This window comes from Pan troglodytes, chromosome 20 (genome assembly GCF_028858775.2).
Source record: "Pan troglodytes isolate AG18354 chromosome 20, NHGRI_mPanTro3-v2.0_pri, whole genome shotgun sequence".
NCBI classification, from domain to species: Eukaryota; Metazoa; Chordata; class Mammalia; order Primates; family Hominidae; genus Pan; species Pan troglodytes.
In genome coordinates this window covers 8125093-8148504 of record NC_072418.2, presented here as the reverse complement: position 1 = coordinate 8148504, position 23412 = coordinate 8125093, and the positions used below count along the sequence as shown (strand labels likewise).

The window sequence follows — 23412 nt, the reverse complement described above, 5'->3', positions numbered from 1 at the left end:
CTGGGCTGGGGTTGTGCGGTCTCGTGTGGGACACAGCAGTGGCTGAGTGGCTCTTCTCAGGAACTCACAGTGGCACCAACATTCATGCACACCCACACACAAACACACAGACACACACATACAGAGTCATACACAGGCCACAGCCACCAAGGTATATACACAATCCCTCATGCACCTTCATAACACACTAGACAGACACACAATCACGCAGACACACAATGGCACACACACAGGCCTCCCCCAAGTCATGCATCCACAGCAGTCTGGCTCCTACATGCACACACACTCAGGGACACACGCTCGCACCCGGCTCCCCCGCTCTCTGCCACCTCCCGCCCACCCGCCTGCCCTGCCATCTCGCGTCCTTGGCCCGGGCTGCCCTAATCCCAGGCTCCTGTCCTGAAGCCAGGAGATAAGGAGCAGCTGCAGCCACAGATAAAGGAGTCGCAGCCACAAATCCGGGGCGGCCGCGGCAGCATCGGGCACTGAGCCCGGGGCCGCACCTGCCCTGCTGCTGCCACCCCCATCCGGCCTGGGCGAGAGGGCTGCAGAGAGGGCAAGAGGGGGACACAGAGTGGGGGAGAGACTGAGGAGCATGGAGGGAGGGGGAACTAGAGAGAGAGAGAGGGAGAGATGCAGAGAAAAATTCGAGAGATTCGAGAGGGTCACAGAGAGAAGGAAATACAGAAAGAACTAGAAATGTTTTCTGAGTTAGAAACAGGAAGAATAGGTTGAGCACAGTGGCTCATGCCTGTAATCCCAGCAGTTTGGGAGGCTGAGGTGGGAGGATTGCTTGAACCCAAGAGTTTGAGACCAGCCAGGACAGCATGGCGAGACCCTATCTCCACAAAAAATACAGAAATTAGCCAGGCATGATGGTGGGCGCCTGCGGTCCCAGCGACTTGTGAGGCTGAGGCGGGAGGATTGCTTGAGCCCAGGAGGTTGAGGCTGCATTGAGCCGAGATCATGCCACTGCACTCCAGCCTGGGTGGAAGAACAAGATCCTGTCTCTAAAAAAAAAAGAGAGAAACAGTGGCCGGGCACGGTGGCTCATGCTTGTAATCCTAGCACTTTAGGAGGCCGAAGTGGGTGGATCACTTGAGGTCAGGAGTTTGAGACCAGCCTGGCCAACATGGTGAAACTTCATCTCTACTAAAACTACAAAAAATTACCTGGGCGTGGTGGCGGGCACCTGTCAGCCCAGCTACTTAGAAGGCTGAGGCAGGAGAATCGCTTAAACCTGGGAGGAGGAGGTTGTAGTGAGCCGAGATCATGGCACTGCACTCCAGCCTGGGCGACGGAGCGAGACTCCGTCTCGAAAAATAGTAATAATAATAAGAAAGAAGGAAGGAAGGAAGGAAAAGAAAGGAGGGAGGGAGGGAAGGAAGGAAGGAAGGAGGGAGGGAGGGAGGGAAGGAAGGAAGGATAAGGGGGAGAGAGAGAGAGAAAGAGAGACAAAGAACAACCAGCTGGCGACTAAACAAAGAACCACCAGTTGAGTCCCCAGGCCCTGCTCCACCCCTACCTGGGTGCCTCAGTCTCCCCACCTGCTCAGGGGCCCCAGGACCACCGACCTCCATCCTGCCTCCTCCAGGTTAGTCAAGGACAGTCCAGGCCTGGTCCAGGATCGGGGGGCATATTCCTCAGTGTCCCCACACACTGTACAGTGACACCAATAGCTTGAGCCAGGGCCCTTAGGAAGCCCTCAGCCCCCTCCCTCAGCCTCAGTGAAGGTGGGATTCTCTAGGGCAGGCTCTGCACCCCTGTGCCTCAGTTTCCCCAGTCATGGTAAGACGCATTCACTCGGCAAGTGTCCACGGAGCACCTCCTGTGTACCAGACCCTGTGCTGGGCGCTAGGGACACAGAGTGACTAAGCTAAGCCCGTTTCCCACCCTCTCTGGGCTCATCGTCCAGTGGGAAAGACGGGCATGTGGCCAGGCATCCCCAGTCCTGCCGGGGCCCTGATGGGGGGCCATTCAGAAAGCTGCAGAGCCCAGGCCACGCGCGGTGGCTCATGCCTGTAATCCCAGCACTTTGAGAGGCCGAGGTGGGCGGATCATGTGAGGCCAGGAATTGGAGACCAGCCTGGCCAACATGGTGAAACCCCATCTCTACTAAAAATACAAAAATTAGCTGGGCGTGGTGGTATGCACCTGTAATCCCAGCTACTAGGGAAGCTGAGGCAGGAGAATCACTTGAACCTGGTTGGCAGAGGCTGCAGTGAGCTGAGATTGCACCACCGCACTCCAGCCCAGGCAACAGAGTGAGACTCTGTCTAAAAAAAAAAAAGAAAAAGAAAAAGAAAGAAAGCTGCAGAGCCCAAAGTGGATACTGAACCCACCCTGAGCAGGGGACAGTCAGGGAGGTATTTTTTTTTTTTTTCAATACATAGTCTAGCTCTGTCACCCAGGCTGGAGTGCGGTGGCCCGATCTCAGCTCACTGCAGCCTCCACCTCCCAGGTTCAAGTGATTCTCATGCCTCAGCCTCCCAAATAGCTGGGATTATAGGGGTGTGCCACCACGCTCGGCTAATTTTTGTCGTGTGTGTGTGTGTGTGTGTGTGTGTGTGTGTGTGTGTGTTTGAGACGGAGTCTTGCTCTGTTGCCCAGGCTGGAGTGCAGTGGCATGATCTTGGCTCACCACAACTTCTGCCTCCCAGGTTCTAGTGATTCTCCTACCTCAGCTGCCCAAGTATCTAGGACTACAGGTGCACGCCAACATGCCCGGCTAATTTTTGTATTTTTAGTAGAGACAGCGTTTCACTATGTTGGCCAGGCTGGTCTCTAACTCCTGACCTTGTGATCTGCCCGCCTTGGCCTCCCAAAGTGCTGGTATTACAGGCGTGAGCCACCGCACCCAGCCTCCAACTTTTTTTTTTTTTTTTTTTTGAGAGAGAGTCTTGCTCTGTCGCCCAGGCTGGAGTGCAATGGCATAATCTTGGCTCATTGCAACCTGCACCTCCCAGGTTCAAGGGATTCTCCTCTCTCAGCCTCTTGAGTAGCTGGGACTACAGGTGCGTACCACCACGCCTGGCTAATTTTTGTATTTTTAGTAGAGACAGGGTTTTGCCATGTTGGCCAGGTTGGTCTCGAACTCCTGACCGCATGATCCGCTCACCTCGACCTCCCAAAGTGCTGGGATTACAGGCATGAGCCACCGCGCCTGGCTCTGGCCTCCAACTCTTTCTGCTTGATTGCTTGAGGCCAGAAGTTCAAGACCACCCCGGGCAACACAGCAAGAACCCATCTATAGGAAAAATAGAAAATTTAGCCAGGCAAAGTGGCATGAGCCTGTAGTCCGAGCTACTTGGGAGGCTAAGACAGGAAGATCACTTAACCCTGGGAGTTCGAGGCTGCAGTAAGCTATGATCCCACTCCAGCCTGGGCCCTGTCTCTGAAAAAAAAAAAAAGAAGAAGAAGAAGAAGAAGAAGGCTTAGAATGGGGCCTGATACCCAGAAAGTGTTCAGTAATTGTTCAGCTACTGGTAAACAATATTATACCACTACAATAATATAATAATGGCCAGGCGCGGTGGCTCACACCTGTAATCCCAGCACTTTGGGAGGCTGAAGCAGGTGGGTCACGAGGTCAGGAGTTCCAGACAAGCCTGTCCAGCGTGGTGAAACCCTGTCTCTACTAAAAATACAAAAAATTAGCCAAGCATGGTGGCATGTGCCTGCAGTCTCAGCTACTCGGGAGGCTGACGCAGAATTGCTTGAACCCGGCAGGCGGAGGTTGCAGTGAGCTGAGATCGGGCCACTGCACACCAGCCTGGGCAACAGAGTGAGACTCTGTCTCAAAAATAATAACAACAATATAATAATAATAATAATAAATTATATATATTAGTAAACAGTTGATGTTATTTTATTCATATTAATATCATACTTAAAAATTGGCCAATCCACAGCCCTCCTCCTACAGGAAGCCTTCTGGGATTGCCTTACACTGAGGAGGTGGAGTTATCACACGGCACAGCCAGGCAGCCCTGGGAGATCTCTTCTTCAAGGCTGAGGCCCAGAGAGAGGCCACATTCCTCAGGTTGCCTTTTGTGGGCCTCAGTTTCCGCCATCTGACAATTGTCTCCTCAAAGCTGTCTGGGGTAGTAGTGACATGATAAGAAAGAAAAGTGGGAGAACCTCAGAGGGGAACGGAAAGGCACCCCTGGAGGGAGGAGTACCCATCCCTGGATGGTGGACAAGCCCAGCTGGACAAGAAGTCTCACCCTGACCAAGCGCGGTGGCTCACACCTGTAATCCCAGCACTTTGGGAGGCCAAGATGGGTGGATTGCCTGAGGTCAGGAGTTTGAGACCAGCCTGGCCAATATGGTGAAACCCCATCTCTACTAAAAATACAAAATTAGCCAGGCATGGTGGCGGGTGCCTGTAATCCCAGCTACTCAGGAGGCGGAGGCAGGAGAATGGCTTGAACCCAGGAGGCGGAGGTCGCAGTGAGCTGAGATCGCGCCATTGCACTCTAGCCTGGGCAACAAGAGCGAGACTTAATCTCAAAAAAAAAAAAAAAGTCTCACCCTGACTGCTTTGGTTTCTTCTGGTTTTATTGATTTATTTTTAATTTTTATTATGTGTATATATATATATTTTTTGAGACGGGAGCTCACTCTGTTGTCCAAGCTGGAGTGGAGTGGCACGATCTCAGCTCACTGCAACCTCCACCTCCCGGGTTCAAGTGATTCTCATGCCTCAGCCTCTCCAGTAGCTGGGATTACAAGCACCTGCCACCACATCCGGCTAATTTTTGTGTATTGTTAGTAGAGACAGGGTTTCAACATGTTGCCCAGGCTGGTCTTGAACTCCTGACCTCAAGTGACTCAACCGCTTCGGTTTCCCAAAGTACTGGGATTACATAAGCCACCACACCTAGCCATTTATTTATTTATTTTTAGAGACAGGGTCTCACTCTGTTGCCCAGGCTGGAGTGCAGTGGCACAATCATAGCTCACTGCAGCATCGACCTTCCAGGCTCAAGCAATCCTCCTGCCTCAGCCTCCCAAGTAGCTGGATCCACAGGTGCATGCCACCTTGCCCAGCTAGTTTTTCCATTTTTTTTGCAGAGAAGGGGTCTCCTCTCTAAGTGGCCAAGGCTGCTGGTCTGGAACTGCTGGCCTCAAGTGATCCTCCTGTCTCCAAAGGGCTAGGATTACAGCATTAAGCCAAGGTGCCCGGCCTTTTGCACTTTTAGATTCCCGGGTTCCACCGTTTTATTCCCAGGTTGTCCTACAGAGGGCAGCCAAGGCCAGAGATGGAAGACAAAATGCCCGCTCTCCCCTCAACTTTCTCCCAGGTCCTGGAAAAGCAGGTTCCAAGCCTGTTGTGGCCTCGGGCAAATCCCTTCCGTCTTTGGGCCTCAGTTTCCCCATCTGTTTTTGTTTCTTTTTTTTTTTTTGAGACAGAGTCTCTCTCTGTCACCAGGCTGGAGTGCAGTCGCGCGATCTTGGCTCACTGCAAGCTCCACCTCCCATGTTCAAGCGATTCTCCTGCCTCAGCCTCACAAGTAGCTGGGATTACAGGCGTGTGCCACCACGCCCAGCTAATTTTTGTATTTTTAGTAGAGACGGGGTTTCACCACGTTGGCCAGGATGGTCTCGATCTCTTGACCTCGTGATCCGCCCGCCTCGCCCTCCAAAAGTGCTGGGATTACAGGCGTGAGCCACCGCGCCCGGCCTAAGGGAGATACTTTTATCTGGCCCATTTTATTGATGAGGTGACTGGGGTATGAGAGGGCTAAGTGAGATGCCCAATGTTTCCAGCTGGTAAGTGGAGGGGCGGGGATTCAAACTTGGCTGAGTCCAGAACCCTGAATTTCCTGTGCACACCAAACCTTCTCCAGGAATAGGGAGTTTTAGGGGGCACAACAGGGCTTGGTGGGGACGCTGGGAAATGCTGAGTAGATCCAGCTTTCCTTGGCGCACAGCCTTCCGTGGCTCTCGTTTCACTCACGTAGAAGAAAACCAAGTCCTTCTCAAAGTGCACTGGGTCCTGCAAAACCTGCACCTTTTCACCTCCCTCCCCTGGCCTCCTCCTTCTGTCCCCCTTGGACTCTCTGCTCCAACCACATGGGCCTCCTCAATGTTCCTCCAACATGCCAGGACATTTCCTCCTGCCTCAGGGCCTTTGCACTGGCTGTTGCCTCCACCTGGTACACTTTTCCCTCTGATACCCCTCCAACTCTCTCCCACAGCTCTTCCAAATACTCTCAAACATGACCTTCCCCAGGAAGCCTTCCCTTTGCCAGCCTGTTAACAACTGCAACTGCAGCAGTGGGCTATAATTGCACCACTGTACTCCAGCCTGGGCAACAGAGCAAGATTCTGTCTCAAAAAATAAATAAATAAGTCTATTTTTAAAAATAAATAAGTAAATAAATAAATTTAAATAAATAAATAAACTCTGTCTCTCAAAAACAGTTAAAATGTGGCTGGGTGCGGTGATTCACACTCAAGGCAGCTGGATCACTTGAGGCCAGGAGTTTAAGACCAGCCTGGCCAACATGATGAAACCCCATCTGTACTAAAAATACAAAATTTAGCCAGGCATAGTAGTGGGCGTCTGTAATCCCAGCTACCTGGGAGGCAGAGTCAGGAGAATCGCTTGAACCGGAAAGGTGGAGGTTGCAGTGAGCCGAGATCGCGCCACTGCACTGCAGCCTGGGTGACAGAGCGAGTCTTCCTCTTAAAAAAAAAAAAAGAAAAAAATTCCAACAGCCAAGGGTGGCATTCCCAATCCGCCTTACTGCTTTATTACCTACTCACTTACGGTTTAATTTACTTATGTACAGTTGACCCTCGAACAACGCGGGTTTGAATTGCATCCATCCACTTATAAGTGGCCTTCGAAAAATAAAATACAGTTGGCCATCCGTATCCGCGGGTTCTTTAACCCCTACCAAATGCGGAGGCAGGATGGGAAAGCTGCGGATACAAAGGGCGGATTTTTCCTATACAGGGATTCTGTTGGGCGACTGGGGGACGAGTATACGCGGATTTTGGTATATGCGGTCTTGGAACCAATCCCCAAAATTCCGAGGAGTATTATGTTTTTCGTCTGTGTTTCCAACTCCCAAGTTAGCTCTTAAAGGTAATGATTTCTCCGTTTTGTTTACTACCACGCCCCCAGCATCTAGCACAGCATCTGGCATACAGATGCTCAACTAATTATTTGTTGAAACTAATGTCCTGCATAAAAGTAGTGTAATTTACTTTTTTTTTTTTTTTTGAGATGGAGTCTTGCTCTGTCGCCCAGGCTGGAGTGAAACGGCCGATCTCGGCTCACCGTTAACCTCCGCCTCCCGGGTTCAAGCGATTCTCCTGCGTCAGCCTCCTGAGTAGCTGGGATTACAGGCGCCCATCACCATGCCTGGCTAATTTTTGTATTTTTAGTAGAGACGGGGTTTCGCCATGTTGGCCAGGCTGGTCTCGAACTCCTGACCTCTGGTGATGTGCCCACCTCGGCCTCCCAAAGTGCTGGGATTACAGGCGTGAGCCACCACACCCGGCCTTATTTATTTATTTATTTAGAGACAGTCTCGCTCTGTCCCTCAGGCTGGAGTGCAATGGCGTGATCTCAGCTCACTGCAACCTCCACCTCCCGGGTTCAAGCGATTCTCCTGCCTCAGCCTCCCAAGTAGCTGGGATTACAGGCATGTGCCACAACGCCCAGCTAATTTTTTATATTTTTAGTGGAGACGGGGTTTCACCATGTTGGCCAGGCTGGTCTCAAACTCCTGACCTCAGGTGATCCGCCCGCCTCGGCTTCCCAAAGTGCTGGGATTACAGGCGTGAGCCACCGCTCCCGACCCCTAATTTACATTTTTAAAAACCCTAGCAGGGGCCGGGAACCATGGCTCACGCCTATAATCCCAATGCTTGGGAGGCCAAAGTGGGAGAATCGCTTGAGCCCAAGAGTTCAAGATCAGCCTGGGCAACCTGGCGAGACCTCGTCTCTACAAAAAATTTAAAAATTATCCAGGCCTATTGGTGCATGTCTGTAGATGCAGCTACTCGGGAGGCTGAGGTGGGAGGATAGCTTGAGCCTAGGACGAGGCTGCGGTGAGTCGTGATCGTACCGCTGCACTCCAGCCTGGGCGACAGAATGAAACCGTTTCAAACAGAACAACAAAGACAAAAACCTCCAAAACACCCTAACAGTTAAACTTCCTCAGTCCAGAAGCCGATTGCAGTCCAGTTCGCAATTGGCCGGCTCTAGTTTATATAGGACCTGAGGCTCCACCCATGTGCAGGCACCGCCCCCGTGGCGTCACGAGCGAGCAATGGCGTCATTGGAATGACATGAGCATGCGCACTTCCCCAGCACACTCAGGGAAGACACGCGTGACCCGGAAGGCCTTCCCGCCACACTCCAGAGCGGGCGTGACGGGCGCCGATGGCGGAGGGAACGGTGGAGGCCCCTCTAGAGAATGGTGGTGGTGGCGACTCGGGAGCCGGAGCTTTGGAACGGGGAGTGGCGCCCATTAAGCGTCAGTGAGTAGCCGGGGTAGGAGGGAAGCTCAAGGGCCCTTTCCGGCACCCATAGCGCGGTCCGAGCTGTGCATGCCGGGAGATTAGGCAGCGGCTGAGGGCGAGAAGCCACCGGCTCTTCATTCCGGGCCGTTCTTCCGCCTGCAGGGTGGTCAGCGGAGGTACCTCAGATCGTGCACGTTGGGGAGTGTCACATGCGCGAAGGACACCACGTGCATGCTAGGGCAGGTGGGATTTGAGGCCAGGCCCGCGCTGCATACTGGGGATTGTAGTCCCTGCATATGGACGTACGGCGCATGTGCTCTGCCAGCGGCAGTTACTGGCGGGTCTTGGGTTTGAAGCGAGTGCCGCGGGGCGTGCTGGGGCTTGCGGTGTTTGAAGGGCCGAAAGGCGTGCTGGGAAATGTGGTGGCTTAGACTCCGCTTCAAGGCATGCTGGGAATTGTAGTTTTTCGCAGCCTAACGTGCGCAGGGACGTTCTTGACTGAACCTGATAATTGTTTCGCGCAACACTTTGGACAGTGAGGACCCGGGGACAAAATAGGTCTTTTTTGAGGCCGGGAGGGGCTCCCAGGCTGGGAGCTGGCTGGTTCTTAAGTAGTGAGCTCCCCATCAGCAGAAGGATTTAAGGACGTGCAAGTGTTTCTAGCCTCCTTTCCCCAGTGTTTATTGACTATGTTCGGAGGGTTTTCCTTTCCCTTTCTGTCGGCAGATACCTCACCACCAAGGAGCAGTTTCACCAATTCCTGGAAGCCAAAGGGCAGGAGAAGACTTGCCGGGAAACCGAGGTAGGAGACCCTGCTGGCAATGAGCTGGCTGAGCCTGAGGCTAAGCGGATCCGACTGGAGGATGGACAGACGGCGGACGGGCAGACGGAGGAGGCAGCAGAGCCCGGGGAGCAGCCACAGACTCACAAGAGGGCCCGGGGACAAAACAAGGGCCGGCCCCATGTGAAGCCCACGCACTACGACAAGAACAGGCTGTGTCCCTCCCTAATCCAGGCAAGTGCGGCCACGTGAGCATTCCTGCCGGGGCAGGCAGGAGCAGGGTGTGTTTCCTGGCAGCGGGTAATTGTTAGAAAGCTCCTGGGTCTTCAGCAACGAGCAGTGAGCTTGCTCTGATGCCATTCCGTCTTCATTCTCCTCGGGATACATTGTAGGGCTTGTCATTGTTCTCATTGTATAAATGGAGATGCAGAGGCACGGTGAGGTGCCTGACTTGCTCAGGGACACAACAGCCAGGAGGGGTGATCTAGAGTTTGAACCCTGGCTGCTGGGCTGCCCCGGGGTCTCCCTGTCCTCCCTCACTCCTTCTCTGTTTCCTCGCAGGAGTCGGCTGCTAAGTGTTTCTTCGGTGATCGCTGCCGCTTTCTGCACGACGTGGGGCGCTACCTGGAGACCAAGCCGGCTGACCTGGGCCCCCGCTGTGTGCTCTTCGAGACCTTCGGCCGGTGCCCCTATGGCGTGACCTGCCGCTTCGCTGGGGCCCACCTGGGGCCCGAGGGACAGAACCTGGTGCAGGAGGAGTTGGCGGCCCGCGGGACCCAGCCCCCGTCCATCCGCAACGGCCTGGACAAAGCCCTGCAGCAGCAGCTGCGGAAGCGCGAAGTCCGCTTCGAGCGAGCTGAGCAGGCCCTGCGCCGGTTCAGCCAGGGCCAGCTGCCGGGCCCCACACCCGCTGCCGCTGTCCCCGAGGGCACGGCAGCCGAGGGTGCTCCCAGGCAGGAAAACTGTGGTGCCCAGCAGGTCCCCGCAGGGCCGGGCACTAGCACCCCTCCCAGCAGCCCCGTGCAGACCTGCGGGCCCCTGACGGATGAGGACGTGGTCAGGCTGCGGCCCTGTGAGAAGAAGCGGGTACGTGTTGAGGACAATGTCAGTAGCAGATCTGTCCATCTGGTGTGCGTCTATTAAATACCAGCTGTGTCCACGTTCCTGTTCTAGCTGCCTGGGAGTCAGAGGCTGTGTGCCTTGAGGGAGCTCCTGGCTGAGTCTCCCTCTCTGTGCTCTGTCCTGGGCCCAGCCCTCAGGAGGTCCCACTCTGGTGGGGACAGAAAGAGCTGGACAGGGCCGGGGGCGGTGGCTCACGCCTGTAATCCCAGCACTTTGGGAGGCAGAGGCAGGCAGATCATTTGAAGTCTGGAGTTCAAAACCAGCCTAGCCATCATGGTGAAACCCTGTCTCTACTAAAAATACAAAAATTAGCCGGGCATGGTGGCGGGCACCTGTAATTCCAGCCACTCAGGAGGCTGAGGCAGGAGAATCACTTGAACCCAGGAGGCGGATGTTGCAGTGAGCCAAGATTGTGCCACTGCACTCCAGCCTGGGCAACAGAGCAAGACTCTATCTCAAAAAAAAAAAAAAAAAAAAAGCTGGACACACTCTAAGTCTCAGAGGGTCAGGGTTGGGCAGCGGGGGACAATGTGGGAGGCTTCCTGGAAGAGGGGGCATTGGGACTGGGTTTGGATGGTTAAGTAGAAGCTCTCCAGTGGAGGAGACGATGAGGAAAGGAACATTCCTGATGAAGGGATTGATTGGCACATGCAGAGGCCCAGCAAAGGAGCCAGACCATTTGGGCCAAGTGTGTCCTAGACTGTGGGTAGAAGGGAGGCTCCAGGGCTTCAGCAGCTGGGGTGGAGGCCAAGCTCCACTTGTGTGTATTTTTTTCCCTCCAGCTGGACATCCGTGGCAAACTTTACCTGGCCCCCCTCACCACGGTAGGACCTGGGTCAGGTGGCTGGTCGGGTGGCAGGGTGGCAGTGTGGTCATTCCAACAGGGCTTAGTGTCTGTCCCCACCTACTGGATTGTGGAGCTGGGGCGCATATTCAGGGTTCTGCTGTGTGTGTGTGTGTGTGTGTGCGCGCGTGCAAGAGCATGTGTGTCTGTCCTGCTCCCCCCGCAGTGTGGGAACCTGCCCTTCCGACGGATCTGCAAGCGCTTCGGGGCGGATGTGACATGTGGAGAGATGGCCGTCTGCACCAACCTGCTGCAGGGCCAGATGTCCGAGTGGGCCCTACTCAAACGCCACCAGTGTGAGGACATCTTTGGCGTCCAGGTCAGTGCCCACCCCGAGGGAGGGAGAGTGGAGGGGCCCTCAGCCGCCCTGTCTCAGAGCCAGGTTCCAGGTCTGCCCTGGTTGCCTCCCTGACCCCCTGGCCTCAGCTGTGGAGTGGGGGTGATGCCCTGATCCACCTCTGGGGGCTGATGGCCGTGGCCGGGGACCGGTGCCTCACAGACAGACCTTGGCTCCTTCCGGGGAGGCCCCGAGAGAGGAGGCCACTGGCTCAGGGCCCCCCAGTGGGGAGGGAACGGCCAAGTGGGGACAGTTCGGACTCTCCCCTCACCCTCCTGTTCTGCCACTACCCACCTACAGCTGGAGGGCGCCTTCCCTGACACCATGACCAAGTGTGCCGAGCTGCTGAGCCGCACTGTGGAGGTGGACTTTGTGGACATCAACGTCGGCTGCCCCATCGACCTCATGTACAAGAAGGTAGCGGCCCTGGACGTGTGCCTCGGTTTCCCCATCTGGGCAGGGAGGCACTGAGCCAGCCGGCGATGTCGTGGGTGGAGGGTCAGGGGTGTGGGCTCAAGTGTGGCCCTGGAGTTCCTGCCTTTCCTGCAGGTCGGCGTCTCCTGGTGGGGGCCTCCGGGCAGCAGGGGTGAGGGGTCTTGGGGCGGCCCGCGTCCTGCCCTCCCTCCACCCGCCTGTCTCTTCCAGGGTGGGGGCTGTGCCCTCATGAATCGCTCCACCAAGTTCCAGCAGATCGTCCGTGGCATGAACCAGGTACGGCCAGCCACATCCTCGCACTGGCTCCCAAACAACTCCCCCGGGCCCTGCCTCCCACCACCGCCCACTGTCTCCTACCACCTCCCACCGTCTCCCACCACCTCCCACCGTCTCCCGCCACCTCCCACCGTCTCCCGCCACCTCCCACGTCTCCCGCCACCTCCCACGTCTCCCGCCACCTCCCTCCCACGTCTCCCACCACCTCCCACCACCTCCCGCCATCTCCCACCACCTCCCGCCGTCTCCCACCACCTCCCGCCGTCTCCCACCACCTCCCACCGTCTCCCACTGTCTCCCACCATCTCCCACCACCTCCCACCATCTCCCATGACCTCCCACCATCTGCCAGTGTCTCCCACTACCTCCCACCACATCCCACCGTCTCCCACCACCTCCCACCGTCTCCCGCCACCTCCCTCCCACGTCTCCCGCCACCTCCCACCACCTCCCACCGTCTCCCACCACCTCCCACCACCTCCCGTCTCCCGCCGTCTCCCACTGTCTCCCACCACCTCCCACCACCTCCCGTCTCCCGCCGTCTCCCACCGTCTCCCACCACCTCCCACCGTCTCCCACCACCTCCCACCGTCTCCCACCACCTCCCACCGTCTCCCACCACCTCCCACCACCTCCCACCGTCTCCCACCACCTCCCACCACCTCCCACCATCTCCCACCACCTCCCACCACCTCCCGTCTCCCACCACCTCCCACCGTCTCCCACCACCTCCCACCGTCTCCCACGACCTCCCACCGTCTCCCACCGTCTCCCACCACCTCCCACCACCTCCCACCACCTCCCACCGTCTCCCACCACCTCCCACCACCTCCCACCACCTCCCACGACCTCCCACCGTCTCCCACCATCTCCCACCACCTCCCACCATCTCCCGCCACCTCCCACCGTCTCCCGCCACCTCCCACCGTCTCCCGCCACCTCCCACGTCTCCCGCCACCTCCCTCCCACCACCTCCCGCCGCCTCCCGCCGTCTCCCACCACCTCCCACCGTCTCCCGCCACCTCCCACGTCTCCCGCCACCTCCCTCCCACCACCTCCCGCCGCCTCCCGCCGTCTCCCACCACCTCCCACCACCTCCCACCGTCTCCCACGACCTCCCACCACCTCCCACGACCTCCCACCATCTGCCAGTGTCTCCCACTACCTCCCACCACACCCCACCTTCTCCGTCTCCCACCACTTCCCACCACCTCCCACCACCTCCCGCCGTCTCCCACCACCTCTCACCATCTCCCACCACCTCCCACTGTCTGCCAATGTCTCCCACTACCTCCCACCACATCCCACCATCTCCGAGTGTCTCCCACCACCTCCCACCGTCTCCTACCACCTCCCACCGCCTCCCACCTCCCACCATCTCCCACGACCTCCCACCGTCTCCCACCACCTCCCACCACCGTCCTGTAGGTGCTGGATGTGCCGCTGACTGTGAAGATCCGCACAGGCGTCCAGGAGCGTGTGAACCTGGCGCACCGCCTGCTGCCCGAGCTGCGGGACTGGGGCGTGGCACTCGTCACGGTGGGTCTTGGGACGCCTCGGGCATTGGGGCCTCGGGGTTGACCCCGCGTCCCTTCCTAATGGCTCCTCTCCTCCCATCCCTCCCTCTTCACCTCCACACCTCCCTCTGTCTCTGCCTCTGTCTCTCTCTGTCTCTCTCAGCCTGGCTCTCTTGGTCTCTTTCTCTCTGCGTCTCACTCTCTGCCTCCTACCCTGCGTGGCGGCTTCTCCCCCAGCTCCACGGCCGCTCTCGGGAGCAGCGCTACACCAAGCTAGCTGACTGGCAGTACATCGAGGAGTGCGTGCAGGCCGCCAGCCCCATGCCCCTGTTCGGTGGGTGTTCCGGGAAGCCACCTCCCTCTCCCCTACCACCCCTGGTCACTCACACCTCTGGGCTGTTCACCTTCCCACCTGGGACCCCCTCGTACCACCCTGATGGGAGCCACTGGGTCAGCCAAAACTCCTGAAGGGCTGGTGAGCAGAACTCCAGGGTCCCACCTGCCCATGTCTCCCTGAGACCCCAGCCTCTGTCTCCTCAGGAAATGGGGACATCTTGTCATTTGAGGATGCCAACCGCGCCATGCAGACTGGTGTCGCCGGGATCATGATTGCCCGGTAAGTGCCCAGGGATGTTAGAGATCCAGCTCCAGCTTCATGCACAGCAGCAGTGCCCTGAACCCAGCACGCCGTCACCCACCCCTGTTCTGTGGTGGGCTGTTGGTCCCAAGATGGGAGGAGCAGAGAGCGATGTCAGCAGTTGCAGCTGTGTTGCGGCAGAGGGGACTGGAAATTGCTGCTGCTGTGGGATCTGATGATTGTGGGTTGAAAGTCCTGGGCTTTGGCCAGGTGCATGGCTCACGCCTGTAATCCCAGCACTTTGGGAGGCCAAGGCACGCTGATCATTTGAGGTCAGAGGTTCAAGACTAGCCTGACCAACATGGTGAAACATCTCTCTTAAAAATACAAAAATTCACCAGGTGTAGTGGTACATGCCTGTAATCCCAACTACTAGGGAGGCTGAGGCAGGAGAATTGCTTGAACCTGAGAGACGGAGGTTGAACAGTGAGCCGAGATCTTACCACTGCACTCCAGCCTGGGCAACAGAGCCAGACTCCGTCTCAGAAAAAACAAAAGAAAGTCCTGTGCTTTGAAGGTTGTGTGCACACAGCTGGGAGGCTTACTAGGCTTGTAGGTTTTGTGGTCTGGGCTCCGGCTAAGGCCAGGCCATGGAAGCAGAGGCCACACGATCCCAGGCAGGCTGGTGGCTGGGCCCACTGATCGTCACCCGTCCCACAGTGGCGCCCTGCTCAAGCCGTGGCTGTTCACGGAGATCAAGGAGCAGCGGCACTGGGACATCTCGTCGTCCGAGCGCCTGGACATCCTGCGGGACTTTACCAACTACGGCCTGGAGCACTGGGGCTCGGACACGCAGGGCGTGGAGAAGACCCGGCGCTTTCTGCTCGAGTGGCTGTCTTTCCTGTGTCGGTGGGCACCGGGGCTGGCTGGGGTGGGCGGTGCGTGGGCCGCGGCTGGCTAGGGCTGACTCAAGCCTGTTCTGCCTGCCCACCCGCCCGCAGGTACGTGCCTGTGGGGCTGCTGGAGCGGCTCCCACAGAGGATCAACGAGCGGCCGCCCTACTACCTGGGCCGCGACTACCTGGAGACACTGATGGCCAGCCAGAAGGCAGCTGACTGGATCCGCATCAGGTGCCTGGGTGGGCTGGAGTTGGGGGGCTGCAGTCGGGGGCCCTGGGTCATGGAGGGTACTTTGCAGGCCCTGGGCCTGACCTTGCTTTCCACCTGCTCTCCCACAGCGAGATGCTCCTTGGGCCAGTGCCCCCCAACTTCGCCTTCTTGCCGAAGCACAAGGCCAACGCGTACAAGTAGCCTCAGGCTTTCCCAGGGGCACCCTGGGGCGAGGAGAGTACAATAAATTTTATTCTTTTAAAATCCAGGCCTTTCTGTGACCCTGAAGCAGCCCCTCCTCGGCCCCCACCTTCCCCAAACCTCTTAGCTGCCTCCATGGGCTCTGCCCCAAGCTGGGTGCTGCTAGTGCCCAGAGAGGCCTTGACCCCCAAGAAGGTAGCGGGTTGAGGACCCGGGAGGCCTCAGCCTGTGTGGGTGTGGATCAGGGCAGCCTGCCTGGAGGAGGCGGCCTCAAAGCTGTTAGGGGGGTGTTGCTGGAAGAGGCAAAGGCCTGGCCCAGAATCCTCCCTCCCATGGTGATGACCATCTCTGCCAATGTCTGCCCCTGCTTGCCCCCAACACCCAGAACCCCAACCAGTGGGCACGCTGCAGGCTGGAACCCGCTGCCCCGAGTAACCAGGCAAACAGAACCCCACCAGGTTCTCAGCCTGTTCTCCGGTTGGGCCACCTGAGCTCCCACTGCCGCCCTCCTGGCCTGTCTGGACCAGGCCCCCCGCTGTCCCATGCAGCACCCCAAACCGTTCTATGCCCCTGCAGCTCCCCAGGAAGGTTTCAGCCCGCAGAGTCTGGAGGGGGCTGAGGCGCTGGGCAACCAGCTTGCTCCCACCTGCGCCGAGCCTCCTCCCGCTGTGGGTACGATCGGGTGGGTGGGGGCACCTGCTGGAGAGGGTTCAGGGGCCCACCCGCCTAAGGGCCCTACCCACCCGGGCACCTTTGTCCACAGGTTCCTTGAACCTGTATCATCCCCCAGACCCAGAGAAAGAGGTGTTTCCAGCCCCTCCAGCAGGTACCGGCCTCCCCTGAACCCTTGACGTGGCTGGGAGTGGGTTTGAGTGTGCAGGCCCATCTTGCCCCTGCCCCGTCCCTAGGTGGGAGCCCGAAGGCATGGCCTCTGCTCCCCATGCTTCACACAGGTCCCCCAGATGAGCCCCAAAGACAAGCTCTGTGTCATCCATCACCCAGCCAGGGCCCCAAAGCAATATCTATGTTGTCCCCCAAAGGGGCCCCCCAATGGCAAGGTTCTTGTGGCATCTCCCAAACAGGCCCCCAGGCTTGGGCTGGGCCCCTCAGGCAGCGGCTGCTCTCAGGGCACCCGCCTGCCGCCCACAGGTTTCCAGATGGCCCCATGCGGGTGCTTCTTCGACCCCCGCATCTATCGGATCGAGTGGACCACCCCCGACCTGGGCCAGTCAGCCCTGTATAAGCTGGCAGCAAGCAGCGGGGGGCCAGCGGGGGTCCCCTCCGCCCCAGGCAGCTACCTCCTGGAGCCTCAGCCCTACCTCAGGGCCCCGGGGCTGCCTCCATACCCCCACTACCAGCCGGCACCCGGGGGGCCCCAGTTTCTCTTGCCCTACTTCCCGCCTGAGGGCCCCGGGCCAGAGGCTCTGGGCTTTGTGGGGGACGCAGGGCCCGCCGCCTTCGTGGAGCTGCCCCTACCGCCCCTAGAGGAAGGCCCGGCCCCACTGCCACCCCCACCCCCCAAGGAGAACAAGCCGCCCCCTGTACTCATCACGCTGCCTGCAGAGCCCACACTGCCCCCGGACGCCTACAGCCACCTCCAGGGTCACCTCAGCCACTTCCCTGGGCCCGAACCCCTGGCCTTCCCCGTGAAGGAGCTGCAGGGCAGTGGGGCCCGACCTGGGGTGCCCCTGTACCCACCGGGCCTCAGCGAGCTCAAGGTGGCCGAGGTCAAGGAGGGGGCCCTGCTGGGGGCAGGCAAGGCCAAGGCCCCCAAGACGGCCAGAGCTTTGGCACTGCCTGACAAGGTTCTGCTGGAGGACGCCATGAAGCTCTTCGACTGCCTGCCAGGCGCCTCTGAGCCCGAGGGTACCCTGTGTGAGGTCCCTGGGCTGGCCCTGCCTGACAGCAGTGGTGGGAACTCAGCCGATGACATCCGCTCGCTGTGCCTGCCCGAGGAGCTGCTGTCCTTCGACTACAGCGTGCCTGAGATCCTGGACACCGTGTCCAACGTTGACTACTTCTTCAACTTCAAGGCGCTCGACGAGGAGCAGCCGCCCCACCCGGGGCCTCCTGCCACCAACACCCCGGCCCCCATTCTGTCCGGCAAGAGAAAGGCCTCGACAGCCAAGAAGGGAAAGCCGGGAAGGAAGGCCAGGCAGCCGGCAGGCCCAGCCAGCGCCACTCCCCCGGGGCCCAGGCAGGACCTGGGAGCCACCCCACATTAAAGCACATTTGACCTTTCAGCTCCATGTCTGCGTGGTGGCCTTCGGGATGGGGAGGGGGCTGGAGATGCACGCCTGGCCCCTCACCCCATCATCCCGCGGACTGGCAAGGCAGCGCCCCCAGCCTCACAGTGAGGCCTCTTAGCAGGGGAGCCCCGGAATCACAGGACACCCTAAACTCCTTGAGTCCCAGCCCTGGAACATCAGACTCCTCTGGCAGAGGCAGGGGCCTCCTGGGGCACGAGGGAGCTGACCCCCAGACTCAACGCGTTCTAAGGGTTTTCACCCCTTTGTTTGGTGGGGAAAAGCAAGGCTGCCCAGAGCGGCAGGAACTTCCCTGGAGAGACACAGCTATCAGGGCAGGACTTGAGGAGCAGCCTCCAGATCCCCACCCAGCTGCCTCCTGTTCCCAGGAAGCCACAGCCACTGCAGGCAGGGCGGGAAGGGCCACGCTCTTGTTCAGACAGACAGGTGGGTGCAAGGGCTTCACCTGATGGTCTGAGGGTGGGGGCTGGGGCAGGGACCACGAGACAGTGCCCACGCGTGAAGGGGTGGGGAGCACACGGCACCCAGGGGGCCTGGCATGTGCACCCAAGATGGAGACAGGAGACAGCACCTGGAGCCCAGGAGAGGGTCAGGAGCCCCACCCGGCCACACTTCGGGGTCCAGGGTGGCAGGGACAGCCTGGCTACTCGTTCCAAAATGGGATGGGCCCAGCCTCGGAAGAACGACCTCCGGGTGCTGGTTCCCGTCACTGCTTACCCACATCAGGGTCTCGAGAGCCCTCCTGGGGGTCCAGGCAGTGGCCACCTGTACCCTCCTCCCCTGAAACGCTCATGGTGGCCCTGGAGAGGCTGACCCCATTCCCCCAGGGACACATAAGGAAACAGGAGGTCGAGTGCCATCCAGCGCCTCCTGGGATGAGGACACCCCTCTGGGATGGGAACCTTCAGCCTACCCCTTCCCCAGGCTGCGGGCTGGATCTCCTGGGTCTCCGGAGTTTGGGTTTCAAGGCCTCTGCTTGGGGAGGCCCTGGGAGGCTCACCTAGAGTCCAGGAGGCTGATGGGTGTTTGGAGGCCGAGCAGAGACCGTGGTCCCGGCTCTGTGTAGGGCACTGTGTCTGCTGCTCTCTGGAGCTACTCTCCTGGAAACCCTTATTCAAAAAACTCAGGAGGAGGCCAGGTGCAGTGGCAAACACCTGTAATCTCAGCACTTTGGGAGGCCGAGGCGGGCAGATCACTTGAGGTCAGGAGTTCGAGACCAGCTTGGCCAAAATGGTGAAACCCTGTCTCTACTGAAAATACAAAAATTGGCCGGGCGTGGCTTCTCACGCCTGTAATCCCAGTACTTTGGGAGGCCAAGGCAGGCAGATCACGAGATCAGGAGATTGAGACCATCCTGGCTAACACAGTGAAACCCCATCTCTACTAAAAATACCAAAAAATTAGCTGGGTGTGGTGGCGGGTGCCTGTAGTCCCAGCTACTCGGGAGGCTGAGGCAGGAGAATGGCATGAACCCGGGAGGCGGAGCTTGCAGTGAGCCAAGATCGCACCACTGCACTCCAGCCTGGGCGACAGAGTGAGACTCCGTCTCAAAAAAAAAAAACAAAAACAAAAACAAAAATTATCTGGGTATGGTGGCAGGCGCCTGTAATCCCAGCTACTCAGGAGACTAAGGCACAAGAATTGCTTGAGCCCGGGAGGCAGAGGTTGCAGTGAGCCGAGATCACATCACTGCACTCCACCCTGGGCAATAGAGCAAGACTCCATTTCAAAAAACAAAAACAACTCCGGGTAGTGTCTCGGGGCCATGCAGCTGTGGCCCTCAAGGCAGGGTCCCCCTGTCCCAGGGACTGTGCCATGTGCCCTCCTGGCATCTGCAGTGATCCCCATTCATCACTGTTTGACCCGTGGGGACACAGGCTGGGAGAGACTCCAAGTGCACTTTTGTTTTTTTGAGGCAGAGTTTCGCTCTTGTTGCCCAAGCTGGAGTGCAATGGCGTGATCTCGGCTCACTGCAACCTCTGCCTCCCGAGTTCAAGTGACTCTCCTGCCTGCCTCAGCCTCCCGAGTAGCTGGGATTACAGGTGTGCACCACCACACCTGGTTGTTTGTATTTTTAGTAGAGACAGGATTTCACCATGTTGGTCAGGCTGGTCTCGATCTCCTAACCTCAGGGGATCCGCCCGCCTCAGCCTACCAAAGTGCTGGGATGACAGGCATGAGCCACCGCGCCCAGCCCCAAGCCCACTTTTCTCAGCTGCTTTTCAACTCCTTCTCCCCGAAGCCTCATTAGGGGTACCTCTGAAACTAAAACCAGGTATCCCAAGTGTCGGGGAGGCCCTGGCTGATGAGGAAGTGGGGCAAGGACCTGGATCACTTTTCTTGAAGATTAATGTGGAGTGAGGGTCACACAGTGGATGTCTGCAAGGACCCAAGCAGTAGCTTTTTTTTTTTTTTCTTTCTGAGACAGGGTCTCTCTCCGTCGCCCAGGCTGGAGTATAGTGCCGTGATCATGGCTTACTGCAGCCTCGACCTCCTGGGCTCAAGCGATCCTCCTACCTCAGCCTCCCAAGTAGCTGGAACTACAGGCGTGCACCACCACACTCAGCTAATGTCTAAAAAAATGTTTTTGTAGAGATGGGGGGTCTTGCTATGTTGTCCAGGCTGATCTTGAACTCCTGGCCTCAAGTGATCCCCCTGCCCCAGCCTCTTGTAGCTATGTGGGGCAATTTAAAATGATCACAGAATATATATATATATATATGTATTTTTTAATATATATATTTATATATATATGTAGTTTTTAATATATATTTATGTATGTATTTTAAATATATATATTTATATATGTTTATATATGTATTTTTAATATATATATTTTTTATGTATTTTTTATGTATATATATTTTATATATATATTTTTTTAACCAGAGAGTAATCGGAAGTCATGAGACTGACCAAATTTTCACTTAAAAGGAGATGGCTGACCCTGGGGCAGTGGCCCACTGAGAATCCCAGCACTTTGGGAGGCTGAGGCAGGAGGATCGCTTGAGCTCAGGAGTTTGAGACCAGCCTGGGCAATATGTCAAAACCCCATCTCTACAAAAAAAAATAGTAAAAAAACAAAATTACCCAGGCATGCTGGCGTGGACTTGTAGTCCCAGCTACTTGGGAGGCTGAGGTGGGAGGATCACTTGAGCCCAGGAGGCAGAAGTTGCAGTAAGCCAAAATCACACCACTGCATTCCAGCCTGGACAAAGGAGCAAGAATCTGTCTCAAAAAAAAAAAAAAAAAAAAAAAAAAAAGGTTGGGGGTGGGGCGGGCACGGTGGCTGATGCCTGTAATCCCAGCACTTTGGAAGGCCGAGGCGGGCAGATCATGAGGTCAGGAGTTTGAGACCAGCCTGGCCAACATGGTGAAACCCTGCCTTTACCAAAAATACAAAAATTAGCCAGGCATGGTGGCAGGCGTCTGTAATTGCAGCTACTCAGGAGGCTTAGGCAGGAGAGTTGCTTGAATCTGGGAGGCAGAGGTTGCAGTGAGCTGAGATCACACCACTGCACTCTGGCCTGGGCAACAGAGTGAGACTCCATCTCAAAAAAAAAGAGAGAGAGAGATGGCTAACCCTAGATTACTGGCCCATCCATAATCCCAGTACTTTGAGAGGCTGAGGCAGGAGGATCGCTTGAGTCCAGGAGTTCAAGACCAACCTGGGCAACAAAGTGAGACCCTGTCTCTACAAAAACTAAAAGTAAAATTAGCCATGTGTGGTGGTGGTTCCTGTAGTCCCAGCTACTCAGGAGGCTGAGGAGGGAGGATCACTTAAGCCTGGGAGTTTGAGGCTGCAGTGAGCTGTGATCACACTACCACACTCTCAGCCTGGGCAACACAATGAAACCACACTGATACTAAAAAAAAAAAAAAAAAAAACAGGCCAGGCATGGTGGCTCATGCCTGCAATCCAAACACTTTGGGAGGCCGAGCTGGGCGGATCACGAAGGTCAGGAGTTCGAGACCATCCTGGCTAACACAATGAAACCCTGTCTCTACTAAAAATGCAAAAAAATTAGCTGGGCGTGGTGGCGGGCCCCTGTAGTCCCAGCTACTTGGGAGGCTGAGGCAGGAGAATGGCGTGAACCTGAGAGGCGAAGGTTGCAGTGAGCCAAGATTGCGCCACTGCACTCCAGCCTGGGCGACAGAGCGAGACTGTTTCAAAAACAAACAAAAAACAAAAAAATGGTGAATACATACTGCTTCCTGCTATGTTACATTATACTTTATTTGAAGACGAGGGGTTGGGACCCTGTGGACCGGCCTCAGTGGTCAGACCTGCCTCCGTGAGGAGTGCGGTGGCGTCCCGGGGGCTCTGTGCCTGCCCTGGCTGTGGCTGAGGCCCTGAACTGGCAGACCGTCTTGCATCTCCTACACAGCTGTGTCGCACACTTCTTGATCCTGCGGCCGCGTGCTGTGCGTAGCAGCTTGGGGGTCTTGTAGGCTAGCCAAACGGACCCCAGGATGCTGGAGATGATCAGTAGGATGACGACTCCAGCAGAGACCAGCTGCACGGGGAATGCTCCATACACGTAGATGCTAAAGATGGTCTCCAGTTGACAGTAGCTGCAGTGGGGGGAGGCGGGGAGAGGCTGTTGGGCGTTGCCTTTGGGGGACTTCGCCTTATCTCTGGCAAAGGTGTTCAGACCCACAGGAGGGAGAACCAGGCCCACAGCAGTGACCGGGTATACCCACTTCTGTTTCCATTCACTATGCCTTTTTTTTTTTTTTTTTTTGAGTCGGAGTCCCTCTCTTGTCACCCAGGCTGGAGTGCAGTGGCACGATCTCGGCTCATTGCAACCTCCGCCTCCTGAATTCAAGCAATTCTCCTGCCTCAGCCTCCCAAGTATCTGGGATTACAGGCACCTGCCAACCATGCCTGGCTAATTTTTGTATTTTTGGTAGAGATGGGGTTTCACCCTCGGCCAGGCTGGTCTCGAACTCCTGACCTCAAGTGATCTGCCCGCCTCTGCCTCCGAAAATGCTGGGATTACTGGTGTGAGCCACTGCACCTGGCCCACTTTGACTTTTATGGGTTTTTGTTTTGTTTTGTTTTGTTTGTTTTTTGAAACGGTGGAATCTGGCTCTATTACCCAGGCTGGAGTGCAGTGGTGCAATCTCGGCCCACTACAATCTCTGCCTCCCGGGTTCAAGCGATTCTCCTGCCTCAGCCTCCCGAGTAGCTGGGATTACAGGCGCCTGCCATCACACCTGGCTAATTTTTAGTAGAGATGGAGTTTCTCCATGTTGGCCAGGCTTGTCTCGAACTCCTGACTTCAAGTGATCCACCTGTCCTGGCCTCCCAAAGTGTTGGGATTACAGGCGTAAGCCATTGTGCCAGACCGACTTTTATGGGTTCTGAGTCGGCCATCCTCTCCATGCCCTCTGGCAGCTGTCACCAGGATCCCTATTCTCCCCCAGTGCCCAGGCTCTGGCTAGAGAGGGCGGAAGGG

At 57.1% G+C, this 23412-nt stretch overlaps 3 protein-coding genes across 29 annotated transcripts in view; 2 read left to right on the top strand and 1 right to left on the bottom strand.

Moving 5' to 3' along the window:
• The first annotated feature begins 8277 nt into the window (after positions 1-8277).
• DUS3L (dihydrouridine synthase 3 like) lies at positions 8278-15746 on the top strand. 2 transcript variants are annotated; one of them, XM_016934791.4, is made up of 13 exons: positions 8278-8502; positions 9211-9499; positions 9827-10351; positions 11170-11211; positions 11398-11550; positions 11869-11985; positions 12214-12279; positions 13708-13818; positions 14034-14130; positions 14337-14412; positions 15094-15282; positions 15375-15503; positions 15611-15746. In XM_016934791.4, exons 1-13 carry the CDS (start codon positions 8405-8407, stop codon positions 15681-15683), a joined length of 1965 nt encoding a protein of 654 aa, XP_016790280.1. In that variant the 5' UTR covers positions 8278-8404; the 3' UTR covers positions 15684-15746. The 2 variants fall into 2 exon arrangements, with proteins under 2 accessions (XP_016790280.1, XP_016790281.1); XM_016934792.4 differs by lacking the exon at positions 8278-8502 and adding an exon at positions 8866-9019.
• Positions 15747-16125: 379 nt separating this feature from the next.
• PRR22 (proline rich 22) lies at positions 16126-17926 on the top strand. Of its 2 annotated transcripts, none has more exons than XM_513015.8 (3): positions 16126-16355; positions 16447-16509; positions 16833-17926. In XM_513015.8, exons 1-3 carry the CDS (start codon positions 16226-16228, stop codon positions 17906-17908), a joined length of 1269 nt encoding a protein of 422 aa, XP_513015.3. In that variant the 5' UTR covers positions 16126-16225; the 3' UTR covers positions 17909-17926. The 2 variants fall into 2 exon arrangements, with proteins under 2 accessions (XP_513015.3, XP_016790282.1); XM_016934793.4 differs by having other exon boundaries at positions 16148-16351.
• A 4240-nt stretch (positions 17927-22166) lies between these two features.
• The window catches only part of CATSPERD (cation channel sperm associated auxiliary subunit delta), a 61365-nt gene continuing 60119 nt past the window's right edge, over positions 22167-23412 (bottom strand). For all 25 annotated transcript variants that reach the window (XM_024351572.3, XM_024351574.3, XM_054673226.2 and 22 more), the window contains one exon: positions 22167-22525. In XM_024351572.3, the coding sequence (XP_024207340.1) occupies positions 22225-22525 (301 nt within the window). In that variant the 3' untranslated portion in view covers positions 22167-22224. The remainder of the gene's footprint in view (positions 22526-23412) is intronic.